The sequence below is a fragment of the Malurus melanocephalus genome, unplaced genomic scaffold (genome assembly GCF_030028575.1).
Source record: "Malurus melanocephalus ecotype Western Australia unplaced genomic scaffold, MMel_1.1 scaffold_822, whole genome shotgun sequence".
In the NCBI taxonomy this organism is placed as follows: domain Eukaryota; kingdom Metazoa; phylum Chordata; class Aves; order Passeriformes; family Maluridae; genus Malurus; species Malurus melanocephalus.
In genome coordinates this window covers 119630-134131 of record NW_026624054.1, presented here as the reverse complement: position 1 = coordinate 134131, position 14502 = coordinate 119630, and the positions used below count along the sequence as shown (strand labels likewise).

Here is a 14502-nt window from a genome sequence, read left to right as displayed (position 1 = left end):
GTGCTCAGTGTCCCGCTGCCGGGCTCACCTGCAGCTCCTCCAGCATGGGCCGGGTGAAGAGGCCGCGCTGCTCCAGCGGGTCCCAGAGCGGCTCCACCCGCAGCGCGCCCACCAGCCGGGCCCGTCCGCGCCGCAGCGCCCGCCGCTGCTGCTCCTCCATGACCCCGGAGCCCGGGGCGCTGCCGGAGCCGCCGTTCTGTCCGGGAGCCGCCGCCGGCTCTTCCCGGAGCCGCTGCTCAATCCCCGGAGCCGCCGCTCAAACCCCGGAGCCGCCGGTCAATCCCCGGAGTCCCGAGTCAATCCCCGGAGTCTCCGGTCAATCCCCAGAGCCGCCGCTCTGCCGAGGAGCCACCGTTCTGTCCCGGACCCGTCGACGCTCTCTGCCCCCCGAGCCGCCGCTCAATCCCCGAACCCGCCGCCGCTCAAACCCCGGAGCCGCCGCTCAATCCCCGGAGCCACCGTTCTGTCCCGGAGCCGCCGCTCAATCCCCGGAGCCGCCGCTCTCTTCCCTGAACCGCCGCTCTCTTCCCTGAACCGCCGCTCCGCCCCGGAATCGCCGGGCTCGCTGCCCGGAAGCGCCGCCGCCGCCTCCGAGTCCCAGAATCACACACGGAGCCAGGCTGAAAGGGACCTGGGGTGGTCCAGAAGGGTCATCGCAGAGCGCACGAAACAGGATTCCTGTCCTTAGGTGTTTTGGTTGGTTTGGTTTTTTTTTAATATCTCCACTCCACACCCTCTCCGGGCAGTGTGTCACCCGCACAGGAAAGAAGTTCTTCCTCATGTTCAGATAGAACTTCCTGTGCATCAGTTCCTCCCCTTCCTCATGTGCCATTCCTGSGATCCACAGARCAGAGYCCTCCCTGCAGACAGGGACACGCAGGGCTGATGACCTCTCTGGGTTGGGGCTCTTCTCGAGGCTGAGCAGCCCCAGYTCCCTCAGCCTTTCCTGGGCAGGGAGATGCTCCAGYCCCTTCCTCATCTCTGCAGCCTCCGCCGGCCCCGCTCCAGGAGCTCCCTGTCCCTCCKGTCCTGAGGAGCCCAGAACTGGACACAGCACTCCAGGTGTGCCCCACAGGGCTGGGCAGAGGGGCAGGGTCACTCCCTGGCCTGCTGGCAATGCCCTTCCTRATGTCCCCAGGATCCCACTGRCCTCCTGGCCCCCAGGTCACTGCTGGGCAGGGACARCTCACTGACCATGGGACCCCCAGGTCCTTCCCCMCAGAGCTGCTCCAGCAGCTCAYCCCCAGCCTGTGCTGGTTGTTCCTCCCCAGGGACRGGACCTGCTTTTGCCCTTGCTGAGCCTCATTAGGTTTCTCTCTGCCCAATTCTCYAGCCTCTCGAAGTGCCTGTGGAATCTCAAAGTCCCTCGTGGAATGAGAAGGAGAGTCAAAGTAAAACTTGTGTGTTGAGATAACAATAGTTTATTAGCTGAAAATAGAAGTAAAATCCGGTAATAATGCTAAATGATAATAACAGCAATAATAATAATAATGATGATGATAATAATAATAATAATAATAATGGGGAAAACAAGTGATGCACAATGCAGTTGCTCACCACCCATTGACTGATACAATAATAATAATAAAGGGGAAAAGAAGTGCGCAATACAGTTGTTCACCACCCACTGACAGATGCAATAATAATAATAATAGTAATAATAATAGGGAAAACAAGTGATGAAAAAATAGCTGCTCATGACCCACTGACTGATGCCAGAYCCCCCTTCCCAAACCCACAGTAACTCCGCCCAGTATATTCTATGGTGTGGAATATCCCTTTAGCCAGTTCAGGTCACCTGTCCCATCTGTGCTCCCTCCCAATTTCCTTTGTGAACCTCCTCACCACCAGAGCATGAGGCAAGAAAAAACTCGACTTTGCATAAACACAACTTAGCAAAAAACCAAAACAGAATCACAGAACATGCTGAGTTGGAAAGGACCCACAAGGATCATCGAGTTCAAGTCCTGTCCTGCACGGGACACCCCAAGATTCACATCATGTGCTTAAAAGTGTTGTCCAAATGCTCCTTGAACTTAGACAGGCTCAGTGCTGTGCCCATTCCCTGGGGGTTCAGTGCCCGAGCACCCTCTGGGAGAATCTTTTCCTAATCTCCAACCCAAACCTCCCTGGCACAACTTCAGGCAATTCCCTCGGGTCCTATCACTGTCACCAAAGCAGAGAGCAGTGTCTGTCTCTCCTCCTCCCCACAGGAGGAAGCTGTAACCGGGTTGAGTCTCCTCTCAGCCTCCTCCAACTGAGCACACCAAGTGCCCTCAGCCRCTCCCCTTCCCCTCAAGGCCCTTCACCATATTCACTGCCCTCTTTCGGACGCTAACACCTTAATATCCCTCCTACATTGCGGTGCCCAAACCTGCCCTCAGGTTTGAGGGCACCACAAAACCAAACCTGCCCTCAATCCCGCAGCTGAGGCCGCCGCTGTGCTGAGCAGAGCGGGACMATCCCCTCCCTGGCCCGATGCCCCCCAGCACACGTCTGGCGCTCCGAGCTGCCACCATTCCCCTTCCCACCCCAACCCGCAGCGCTGCCGCAGCTCCGGAGCCGGCATAGCCGTCCTGCAGGGCCTCCCCTCAGAGCAGCTCCGGAGCCGGCATAGCCGCCCTGCAGGGCCTCCCCTCGGAGCAGCTCCGGAGCCGGCATAGCCGCCCTGCAGGGCCTCCCCTCGGAGCAGCTCCGGAGCCGGCACAGCCGCCCTGCAGGGCCTCCCCTCGGAGCAGCTCCGGAGCCGGCACAGCCGCCCTGCAGGGCCTCCCCTCGGAGCAGCTCCGGAGCCGGCATAGCCGCCCTGCAGGGCCTCCCCTCGGAGCAGCTCCGCCGCAGCCGCGCTCCCCGGAAGCGCTCGGTCTCCATGGGGACGGCGGGCGGGCGCGGCGGAAGCGGCGGCGCTGGCTGAGGGAGGGCGGCCCGTCCGCTCCCTCCGCCCGCGGGGCCCCGCCGGACCATGGAGCCGGGAGGACGGGCCGCCTGCATGCTGCTGTTCCTGCTCCTGCTGCTGCCGGYGCTGGCGGCGGCCGCGCCGGGAGAGTTCGACCCGTACCGCGTGCTGGGGGTCGGCCGGAGCTCCAGCCAGGCCGACATCAAGAAGGCCTACAAACGGCTCGCCCGGGAATGGTACGTGCTGCCCTGCCACCATCTCCGCCGGTCCCAGGAGCGGATCCCGGCGGCGGCTCGGTGACAGCGCCAGGCTTTTCGGCTCTGGTGGCATTGGCCGCCTCGTCTGGTGTGAGCCCCGGCTTGCTGGCAGGCCGGGAATCAGCCTGGAACACTGAGGTGCTCCAAGCCAGCGATCCGTGCTGTAAAACCCTCTGGAGCCTGGCTGCGCGGGGAGAAGTTAGCTCAGAGCCTGCTTATGGGGGGGAAAAGTTCTCCCAGAATCAGGCTRCAGGGAGAAAAGTTCTCCCAGAGTGTGGCTGGGGGGAGTCGGGGGTGTGAAATTCTCCCTGAGTCTGGGTGGTGAGGGGAAAAGTTCTCCTGGAATCTGGCTACGGAGGGGAAGGTTCTCCTGGAGTGTGGCTGTGAGGGGAAAATTCTCACTAAGTCTGGCTACAGGGAAAAGTCGTTCCTGACTTTTGTAATCCCTGGTTACAAAGGGACAAGTCGTTCCTGACTTTTGTAATCCCTGGTTACAAAGGGATGAATTTGTCCCAGAATCAGGCTACAGGGAGAAAAGTTCTCCCAGAGTCTGACTGTGGGGGAAGAGTTCTTCCAGGCTATGAGGGGGACTCCACTTTCTACTGGAGTCTGGCTACAAGGAGAAAAAGTTCTCTCAGAGTCAAGTGATGGGGAGGGKAAATTCTCTTGGAGTCTGGCTGTGGGGAGAAAAACTTCTCCCTGGGAACTTTTAATACACCRGGGTTGAAGTTTCAGCTTGATAGAYTGATGTTCAAGGGCAGTTGAATGAATCTCTATGCTGTGGAAGGGAAATGTGCTGGAAGCATAAATGTCACTCCCCTCATGCGGGTGGTGCGTGGTGAGGGGCAGGCTTAAGGTACAGCAATAAAATGAGTGAAATAGGCTTACCTGGAGCTTTGAGAGCCCATGTTGYTCTGTGTGAGACATCCCTGAGGCCATGGCAGTAGGTGATTTAAGGAAGAACCCAGTAATTATGTAGGGCAGCAGCCAAGGGAGGCATTGCAAGGGAAGTTACACGCTCTGAGTGCTGGGCTCAGGCTGCTGGGGATGGAGCAGACAGAGGGACAGGTCCACAGGCACACAGCACACATCCCAGTGCTGCCTTTTGGGACAGGCTTTGGGCAGGGACAGGGACAGTCTGATCTCAGCCTTGGGGATGTCACTGCACACCCTCACTGCCCATGTCCTCACCTCCAGAGGCCAATGGTTCCCCGTACCCCCACTGACTTCTCTTCCTCTGGTTCTGCCCCACAGGCAYCCTGACAAAAACAAGGACCCGGGAGCAGAGGACAAATTCATCCAGATTAGCAAGGCCTACGAGGTAACACATGCTTCCTATAAACTCTTTGTACTGTTAACATTAAGTGACCTTATTTTTCCATACATGGCTTTGTGCTTTTCTTGTGTATTTCTATATGGTAAAGGTGCTTGACCCYGTGGAGGTGGACATTACCCACCCAGAAAGTTTGCTCAGTTTTGTTGGTAGAGCCACTGAAGTCACCAGCATGGTTTCTGCTGCAAATATTTTGCTGCGGGTCTGCCCTGTTCTGGCTAAAGAGCCTCAGAGGAGGAAGGAGTGGACATTCCCCAGGCCCTGCCCAGCTGGGCAGCATCTCAACTCTGTCAYACATACATAAAAGCATTTTGGGGTTATGTAAGCAACATTAATCATCACAGGGCTTTGGTCACCTCAAATTATTTTCAGCAGTAGTTACTTGCATGTTGTTCTGGAGATTGGTTGCCCCAGTTTGTGGCAGCCGAGCGCACGGAAATCAAAATAAATCCTTATTTCCCTGCTAAAAAATGTAGCTTCTCTGCAGGGCCTCTGGCTGCTCAGTGAAACTTTTGGCACTTTCCAGAGTCAAAGAGACACCAGCAAAAGCCGCTCCACAAAAGAGTGTTTGTGCTCAGAATACAGGATGTTCAGATCCAAGGAGCTGTTGGTGACAGAAGTGGGCACAGCAAACTGGACTTAGGGCCTCCTTTTCTTTGGGCTTTGAGGGTTTTTTATCCTGATTTACTGCAGTGAGCCTAGAGGGTTGTGATGCTTTTTTTTTTTCCAAAATACTTATCCCTGTAACATGCAGCAAAGGCTGCACATTCCTTATGTTATTTATTGAGGGACTACTGTCAGGGCACTTCCCTCTCATGRATTCAGGCAATCATTTTTCAATCATTTGCTTCCTAGATTCTCTCCAACGAGGAAAAGAGGGCAAACTTTGATCGCTACGGAGATGCYGGGGAAAGCCAGGGATTCTCTCAGCAGCAGCATCGCCAGTTCCATCGCTTCCACGATGGYTTCTATTTTGACGAGTCCTTCTTCCATTTCCCGTTCAATTCGGAGAGGCGTGACACCTCTGACGAGAAGTATTTGCTGCACTTTTCCCACTACATCAATGAAATCGTGCCAGATAGTTTCAAGAAACCTTACCTCATTAAAATCACCTCAGACTGGTGCTTCAGCTGCATCCACATCGAGCCCGTGTGGAAGGAAGTTGCTCAGGAATTGGAGGTGCTGGGTAAGGATGAAGTTGTTGAGGTTGGGTGTGTGTCCCTCGCCCAGTGAGGCTGCAGTGGTTGCCTTTGGGTTTGTGTGACCCAGTTTAACCTGTGGATTTCCTCAGGGGTTTACCCTAACGCTTTCCCAAACATTCCTAACTCCAAAGCCGGGTGCTGGGCAAAGGAGAAGAGCATTAATTTTCCACAGGGCATTTGTGTTGCTGGGGATCTTTSAGGTGAAGCCACTGCTCTCGTTTTCCAGGAGCAGGAATCGGCGTCGTTCACGCAGGGTACGAACGACGCCTCGCCCATCACCTGGGTGCCCACAGCACCCCGACMCTGCTGGGGCTCATTAACGGGAAAATAACCTTCTTCCACAACGCTGTGGTCCGGGAAAACCTGCGGCAATTTGTGGAGAACCTTCTGCCAGGGAATCTTGTTGAAAAGGTACGTTCTAGCAGGGCTGTCAGATGCTGCTTCTCCTCTCTGCCTGGAGATCCCTCCTTCCTTGGCTGTTTCGGTAGTTAATCTGTTTAATTCGGGCTCCAAGCTGATCTGTGTCACGAAGCTCCAAACCCTGGAGCTGTCGGATGTGATCCCACMCTGCAGCTCCTTAACACTTCTTGAAAAGGGCTGATGCTGCTACTGCAYGGTCACAGCAGTGACTTCTAGTGCTGGCTGCTCCCAGCTGTGACACCCCACTGCTGCCAGAGCCCTATCCAAGTTATCCCTASAACAGGAACCTGCTGGATTTCTCATCCCTGCTCCTTTTTCAGCAATTCAAATAGGGACCACTCACTACCTCATATATCACATCTGCTAAAACTCACTGACACAGAGTCCCATTTGTTTTGTCCAGTTTTCCATCAGACTGTTGAAACTGGCTCTGGCAGCATATGCCCTTCCAAAGTTATAAGTAAAACCACCTAACTGATAAAATATTCCTGCATTTCAGCCTTCCAGTGGGTTTTGGCAGAGTCCTAAGGCACCCACCSCCCCTTTCAGTGATGTAGCTGGGTCAGCCCCCACAACACTCTCACCTGCCTGGCCTCTGCTTGTGGCCTTGKTCACCTCACCTAATTTTCCCTTGGGATCTTCACCAAGGGCCACCTTCCCTGACAGACTCTTGACTAGTCTTGTGGCTATTGGAATTATTGGATTTCTCACCCCAAAAATAGTATCCATTGCCCCTTGTACAGTAAATGCAGCCATTTAWGTCCTTTCTCTAGGTCTGAGAGATACACACCTGAAACAGAGCAGATTTGATGGAGCTCTCAGGTGCCTTTTAACCCTTGGYTTCCAATTTTATATACATATTTAAAGAATATGGTCCCCACAAACAGGAGAATAACAGTGCTGTTGGCATTGATTTGAAATAGGCATTGACAGAGGCTGCAATAACTACAAGGGCTGAGGGAGGTCAAGAGTGATGGTTTTAATTCATTCATTAATCARGAATACCTGCTGGAAAGACCTTCCTGTAACACCTGGACGGCCTTTTCAGGCTCAGTCCTCATTCAGACACCATTGTAGAGCATTGCCAATGTCTGACAGATCAGAGATTCTGATCAAAGTAACATTCTGATTCTGTCTAAAGATTACAGATAAAAACTACATCCGCTTTCTGTCCGACTGGAGGAAAGACAACAAGCCCCACGTGCTGCTGTTTGATCACATGCCAGTTGTGCCGTTGTTATACAAGGTAAGGCCATTTCTCTCACTGCCTTGGTGACTTGCTTATAAATCCAGATGTTCCAAAAGAAAACATGCCACCGCTGTGAGCAGAGGTGRAAGGTGGACTGATGCCTCCAGACACCACTGGGTGTTTCTAGGAGAGCCCGGTGATGTTTGCTGGTTGGAAATGGCGTGGCCTATGTGATTGGCTTTGTTAGGAGTCTGTTTATTTGTCCTGACACAGTTCCCCTTCAYGGGTGTGCTTCAGAGGTAGCAGCAACACAGGTGCATACCTTCGTTGGGAATGAGAGATGTTTGTAGCATGTCTCATTTAGATTACTGAAAATCCCATTTCCTAAGAAGCCCCTGCTGCCCTACAACATGTCAGGCTGTAAATAGAGCTGTGGATCCGTGGAGCTCCTGGCACAATGACTGAGAGGATGGAAAATACGGTTCAGTGGGGGAGAGTAGAGGCTTGTACCTCGCACAGCACATCCAATGTCACCACGAGCACTCGGGGGAGAGGATGCTCCCTCTCTAATATAAACTTGTCCTGGGAATTTCCTCCCACCCAGCTGACAGCCTTTGCCTACCGAGATTACCTGTCCTTYGGGTACGTGTACGTTGGACTGCGAGGCACTGAAGAGTTGTCCAGTCAGTACAACATCAAYGTCTACACTCCCACCATGATGATCTTCAAGGAGCACATCGACCGGCCTGCTGATGTTGTGCAGGTACTGCTCAGAGCCCTCTCCAAGAGCTCAGGGRAAATGGGCACAGAGCTTCTCTGACSRAGCTGGYGATCACAGRTTGGTCAGTGGTGYAGYTTGGAGGRAGAGTGTTTGTTCTCAGCTTAACCTCAGGCTTTGGAGGAGGAGAGCGAGTGTTARGACAGGAGAAGCTTGGGGKACTCCATCCTGTYRGGGAGAGGGGACAAATATAACTTCCCACTCTTGGGACCTCAAAACATCTTGGGTGATTGCAGCAAGGACCACAAGGGCTGGCAGCCTTCCCCAGGAACATCCAACAGCTTTCCCCTCCTCTTCCTGCTCAGTCCTGACTTCTGCTTTCTTTGTCCTTGCCAGGCACGAGAAATGAAGAAGCAGCTCATTGACGACTTCCTTTCGCAGAATAAGTTCCTCATGGTGGCCAGACTCACCAGCCAGAGGCTGTTCCAGGAGCTGTGTCCCGTGAAGAAGTCTCACCGTCAGCGGAAGTAAGTGAACATGTCCCACTGTTTTGTTCCCCGAGGCTCTGGGGCTGCTCCTGGAATCACCTTTGGGTTGCTTCTGAGGGAAAAGAGCAGTGACTGCATCATGCTCGGTATCCACACTGTCAGAGAGGTTTCTGGCTCATGAGATTGTTCTGGCAGGAGGAAAGGGGTTGGTCATTCCCTCTCACYTCTAGACTGGCTCCTAATCCCCCATTTCATTGTGTTACCCAGGCACTGCGTGGTCTTGTTTACGGGGGAAGGAGAGAAGTTTGCTGAGGCTTATGAGGCCTTTTTGACTTTTGCTGTGGCCAACACAAAAGACACACTGAAGTTTGTGCACGTCTACAGTGACCGGCAGCCGGAATTTGCAGACGCCTTGCTGATGGATGACGAGAAGTATCGTGGAAGATCGGCTGTGAGGGTTTCCTTTKATTTTTTTAATCCCTTCTTTCAGCCTGTCATTTAATTGTACCTTGATCTGACACCTAATTCTGGCAGTGGTTTGAAATGAATCATCTGTGTAGAAAAGGAAAAAGCCCCTTCATCTCTGACATCTGCCATGCTTTTGGCTCACCCAGGTGGTCATTCTGGAGAGACGCAATAATGCAGGGAAGATCGCCTACAAAGCCTTGGAGGAGGCCTGGCAAGGCAGCAAAGAGGACAACTTCATCCTCTTGGATCTCCTGGACCAGCTGAGGACAGATCCTGGCCTTCTCTCATCAGAGACCGTCGTGTCAGACTTGAATGATGAGCTTGCTCCTGTAAGTGCACAGCCTTTCCAGGTGCCTGGTATCCATGTTACCTTTGTGGACAGTTACCAGGCATTATTTCTATTTTAAAATACCAAGGCAAGACTCTTACAAGATTTCTTGCTTACAGGAGGAAGCTCATGGAGCATTCTTGAATCTGTTGGGGCTCTGTACAGCAGTTTTGTCATTTGTTTTTTGCTTTTCATTCTTTTCAAACAGATATTCCTTATCCGATGGTTCTACTCCACGCTGGACTACATCTCAGATTGCTGGGACAGTTTGTTTCACAGTAACTGGTACGGATTGGGATCCATTGTTGGTTTCCACTGCTTCCCTGTCACCTTATTTTAAAACAGATCCAATTTTAGCCTTCTTTTATGTSGGAGCAGGACAGCACTTAAAAACATGGTAGTCTTTAAGACCCATGAAACAAGCTGAGTTTCTGGGGAAGGCACACAGTGTTATTTGAGGTAGGCASAAACTGAAATTCAGGCAGAAAATATGAACTCACAGACCTGACTGCTTCTTGCACATCTTCCCCTCAGGCGAGAAATGATGCCACTCCTRTCCTTGCTCTTCTCCGCGCTCTTCATTCTCTTTGGCACGGTTATTGTTCAGGCTTTCAGGTGAGTGCACACCAAAATGCCCTTGGGGATAGYTCCTCAGTCCAACCTAAGGCCTTAAACACACACAAAATCACCTTCCTCTGCAGTGATTCGAGCGACACAAGGGACTCTCCACCCTCGGGGAAAGAAGAAACCGCCACAAAGACAGAGAAGAACGATGCAAGCTTCAGCAAAGAGAGTAACAGGTTACCTCTCTAACTTTTCCAGAATGTTTTCTGTGAAAGCTTTGTTTGGGGAGCACCTGTTCAGGGAGGGTTAGTGAAGAGCAGAGAAGTGCTGAAGTTGCTGAGACATTGTGCAGTTGTTGYGTGGGGCTGTTGGCACAGTGAGGAAGGGAGGAGCAGTGCACACCCAGGACCCAGCCAGCAAGGACAGAGGGGCACTAATCTGCTTATTRAACAATTCCCACCAAATTTGCCCAAGACAGCATGCTCAGGGGGTGAGTAGAGGTCTGACCTACTCATGGAGGAAGATCCAAACCAGGCCATTGCACCATTTACACTGGCTTTGGCTGCAGAGCTCAGGGCTGGCCCAGTATAATGGGCTGGGGAATGCAGTCTCAGTGTCTCCATCCTCAGTCCCTCCCAGTCCCTCACTCCCCTTTCACCTGCTCATTGCTCTGTTGCAGCAGRATTCCCAAAAAGGGCTTTGTTGAGGTGACTGAGCTGACAGACATCAACTACACCAGTAACCTGGTGCGCCTGAGGCCGGGGCACATGAACGTCGTCTTGATCCTGTCCAACTCCACCAAAACCCCCCTGCTCCAGAAGTTCGCCCTGGAAGTCTACACATTCACAGGGTAGGCTGGGCCCTCTCCTGGGCTCCTGTTGCTGTGTTAACCACTTGTGTGACGCTGCTCTGGTGACAAGTGAGGAGTGGGGTTGGCTCCATAGCCAGGAGTGAATAGTTCTGGCGAACAAGGCGGCCTCTGCCCTCATCAGTGGCAATGAGCCACAGAAAACGGAGAGGCCATTCCCAGACCCAGAGGGGTTGGGTGCTGGTGCCACTTTGACTGCACCCMTGTTTTGACAAATAGAAAGCATGACAGTGCTGCATACACTGAGCTGAAAAAGGAACAGCGGCAATACAGCACTGCCCTGCCCCTGTTGGCAATTCCTTACCTATCCATAATCCAGCTGGACTCAAGACATGTGCTAATCCCACTGTCTTCTCTGCTCTTCCCCCAGGAGCAGCTCTCTTCACTTCTCCTTTCTCAGCCTGGACAAGCACCGAGAGTGGCTGGAGTATCTGCTGGAGTTTGCACAGGATGCAGCCCCCATCCCCAACCAGTATGACAAGCATTTCCTTGAGCGTGACTACACAGGCTACGTGCTGGCTCTGAATGGCCACAAGAARTACTTCTGCCTCTTTAAGCCTCACAGATCAGGGGATGAGGGGGGAACCCTGGGATCGTGCGAGGATTACGATGCTTTACAACACACGGAAGCCAAAGGGAAATCCTCCTGCAACTCGGAATCTAGGTCCATTAAAAACAAATTACACAAATTGTCCTTTTGGATGGAACGCCTTCTAGAGGGTTCCTTACAGAGGTTCTATATCCCCTCGTGGCCCACGCTAGACTGAGGGATTTTACAGAGATTCTAAGGGACAAACTTTTTATGAAGATGACAAGGGACAGCTCTTTGCAGGAATACTCAAACAAGTGTGATGAATGGACCTTAGGTTTCAGATGAACTCTCCTTGGGCCGGCAACCAGAACACACCTCCCACGTCCGGAGCCCGGGAGTGCAGCCAAGCGCACCCATGTGCCCTCCACCGCCCCGCTGTGCGCTGTGTTTGAACGCCGTACAAGCGACGAGCCAAGAAGTCTGTTTTGCCCTTCTCATCCTGCCACATCTGCTTCCTGAGTCGCCTTGTTCCATCTCTTGTTTTACCTCGGTTGAAGAAACCYGTGACTTCCCCGGGTCCGGAGCAGCCGTGGCCGGTGACGCAGGCCGGGTCGTGGTTCTCCTCCCCGTCCCCATGTGCTTAGCCCATGGTGCATGGTGTAACTCTGGCAAGACCCTGCAGACCCTCCAGGCCCTGCCCTTCCAAAAGGCATCCTYCCACCAGGCAGTGGTACTCTCTCGGCTTTCCCCGTGGTAAGTGATGCAGAATCCGGCCAGGAGCATCTCCCTGGTAGCAGACCTCAGCTGGGATTCCCCCTGGTGCAGGCTCATGGGTGATCTGCATGTTTCATGCTCCTCGTGTCATGGTTCCACCTGCAGCTTCACCGGCTGAACTGTAATAGGGAGGGAAAGGGTTTTGCACGGCCCTAAAATACTGTCCAAGTGTTGAGCCATTTAAATGTCACGTTGATTTTTCAGATGCCTTTTCTGCTTCTGTCGATTTTAGACGATGTATCCTAGAGCCATAACTTTACCTGCGTCCTCAGATTGTAGGCGTGAGCTGCTATGAGCCAGTAGATGTGTAAAAAACTCTATGTAGCTGCCAGGGAGTCACCCGGGCTCCTTGCAAACACCCTTCCAGCTGTAGTACAAACCAACCTTCCTTTGTATCGAGGAACCTCATCCTTCAACGATTGTATTCTTGAAATGTCRCCCCAGAAGTGCTGTGTCATCCGACCATCGCGTGTGTGTGAAGCTCCTTTGGTTTAGCGGGGGGTTTAGATGCCGGGTCTCAGCCCCTCGCCCGTTTCCTTCTTGCCCCAAACCTCCATTTCTCCACACTCAGGCTGCTCCCGTGGCTTTGTGTTTGTTTKCTTGGGTATTTCTTTTGTGCTCTGGAAGCGGTGGGGGTGTGTGAGGTTAGAGCAGCCRCACAGCGCAGGGTTTGGACAATGGTTTGCTGGTAGCAGTGCCCCRACAGCCGCTTCCAACTCCACAGGGAAAGGGGGTACCTGGGTAAGAAGGGAGGATGAGCAGCAGCTTCATGGCTGCTTAAACACCCCTTGAGTGAGCAAATGAGGCAGCAGGGCTTCTTTTTGTGGCCAGGAATGAAGGTTTTCATTKAGGTTTTTCTGTGAGTTTTTCACTGACACTGATCCATCCTTCCATGGATCTGGAGCCCTGTGGCTCCGTCAGGCTCTGGCACTGCCGAAGGGCAGGAATGGGGGCASGTGGCCTTTGCCACAGGGCTTGGAACACAGAGCACTTGGTGAACACGTGGTGTTAATTGCAAACTCAGCCCTTGCCACTTTAGGTACATGCTAGCAGAGCAACCAGTCAGTAGGAATTACTGCCAACCCCTGAGCCGGCTGCTGATCCCGTACAGAAGCCAGGACATTGCACTCCCTACATGCCCTAGTTTCTCCCAAAGCCTTGCCTTTGCATTCCTCCCCATCCTGGGAGCAGATTGGCATGCTCCACCCCCACAGGTACCTCAGACCCCAGTAAATTGTGCTTCAAATAAAGGCTGCCATGCTACAAACAGACCCTACGTTAGGTTAATTAATTCCAGCCCCATGGATTCGGGGCCATGGAATGAGGCACTAAAGTAGAGGGAAGGAAGGAAGGAAGGTGAGGTCTTCTCCCTGCCAGGAGCTCCTGTGAAGGTACACAGACGCCACTGAAAGAGCAGAGGGGGGATGGAACACCAGCCTGATGCTTCTAGACTTTTATTTCTACCTGGCTGGAGCCATCACCGCAGCACTCCTGCACTTCTCCCACAGCTTGCCACGCAGGATGTGGCTGGATTAGGTTTTAGCCTAGCAGAAGCTCCACATAACGTCTTAAATGAAGTATAATGCAGAAGTGTAATGCTCTCTGGGTCCTTGCTATCCCTTCAGCTGGTCAGAAACAAGGAGAAAACCCTCAACTCGTGAAAAAGAAGTGCCTAGTAATGCTACAGCAAGGGAATTCAGCCCTGCCCTGAGGAAGGGGAGAAGGCTTTATGGCCTTCAGATCAGTGTGTGCTGCACGCTGCCAGAATCCTTGGTTCTGTTTTGTTTTTAGCACAGGTAACCTCCCCTTTGGGCCAGACTGAGCTGAGGGAGCGCTTGCATCGGTCCACCCGTGCCAGCTGTCGTTGGACAGGAGCACAGCTCCTGGACTTTATGGAAACTTTTACCTGGGTTGAAGCAAAAGCCAAGCTGCTCTTCCCCCTGGTTTAGTTGGCTGCAGTGCCAGCGTGGCACTCTGGGTGTTTGCTGGCTCGAGACCACAGTCAGAGCTGCTTCTCCCGGGGTCTGCCCTCTCCCAGCAGCCATGAGCTGTCACCCCCCATCATCTCCTAACACCTGCGATTCTGTTGGGTGCGTGGTGGTTTGAAATCCAAAGATTGAGGGAATTGGGTCCTAGTGCACGTTCCTAGTGAGATCTGAGCGATGGCACGGTGCTCGGAGCTGAGGTGAAGGGGTACAGACCCCAGAGGGGAGGTTGTACCCAAACTCCTCCCTGCCCATCTCTGCCCTTCACCCACAGCATCCAGGAGCCAGGATACGAGCGCAGCCTGACCAGTAGGACTGAAAACTAGGTACCTATTTTGCACTTTTGATACTGGGAGGGGGGGAATTAACTTATTTGGCAAACTTGTCTTTTTCATTTTGGATTTTTTTTTTGTTCAGGTTTTTTTTTGTTTGTTTGTTTTTTGGTTTTTTTTGGTTTTGTATTTGTGAACAGGCACTGAT

General features: G+C 53.0%; 2 protein-coding genes across 4 annotated transcripts in view; one reads left to right on the top strand and one right to left on the bottom strand.

Moving 5' to 3' along the window:
* CASP9 (caspase 9) overlaps window positions 1-272 on the bottom strand; it is a 6965-nt gene extending 6693 nt beyond the window's left edge. For both annotated transcript variants that reach the window (XM_057385391.1, XM_057385392.1), the window contains exon 1: window positions 29-272. In XM_057385391.1, the coding sequence (XP_057241374.1) occupies window positions 29-160 (132 nt within the window). In that variant the 5' untranslated portion in view covers window positions 161-272. The remainder of the gene's footprint in view (window positions 1-28) is intronic.
* Window positions 273-2888: 2616 nt separating this feature from the next.
* DNAJC16 (DnaJ heat shock protein family (Hsp40) member C16) lies at window positions 2889-14475 on the top strand. 2 transcript variants are annotated; one of them, XM_057385398.1, is made up of 14 exons: window positions 2889-3132; window positions 4408-4474; window positions 5342-5672; window positions 5915-6099; window positions 7250-7354; window positions 7902-8060; window positions 8412-8542; window positions 8771-8954; window positions 9118-9300; window positions 9508-9584; window positions 9834-9914; window positions 10001-10099; window positions 10543-10713; window positions 11102-14475. In XM_057385398.1, the coding sequence occupies exons 1-14, from the start codon at window positions 2963-2965 to the stop codon at window positions 11496-11498; spliced, it is 2340 nt and encodes a 779-aa protein (XP_057241381.1). In that variant the 5' UTR covers window positions 2889-2962; the 3' UTR covers window positions 11499-14475. The 2 variants fall into 2 exon arrangements, with proteins under 2 accessions (XP_057241381.1, XP_057241382.1); XM_057385399.1 differs by having other exon boundaries at window positions 2890-3132; window positions 10546-10713.
* Window positions 14476-14502: the final 27 nt, after the last annotated feature.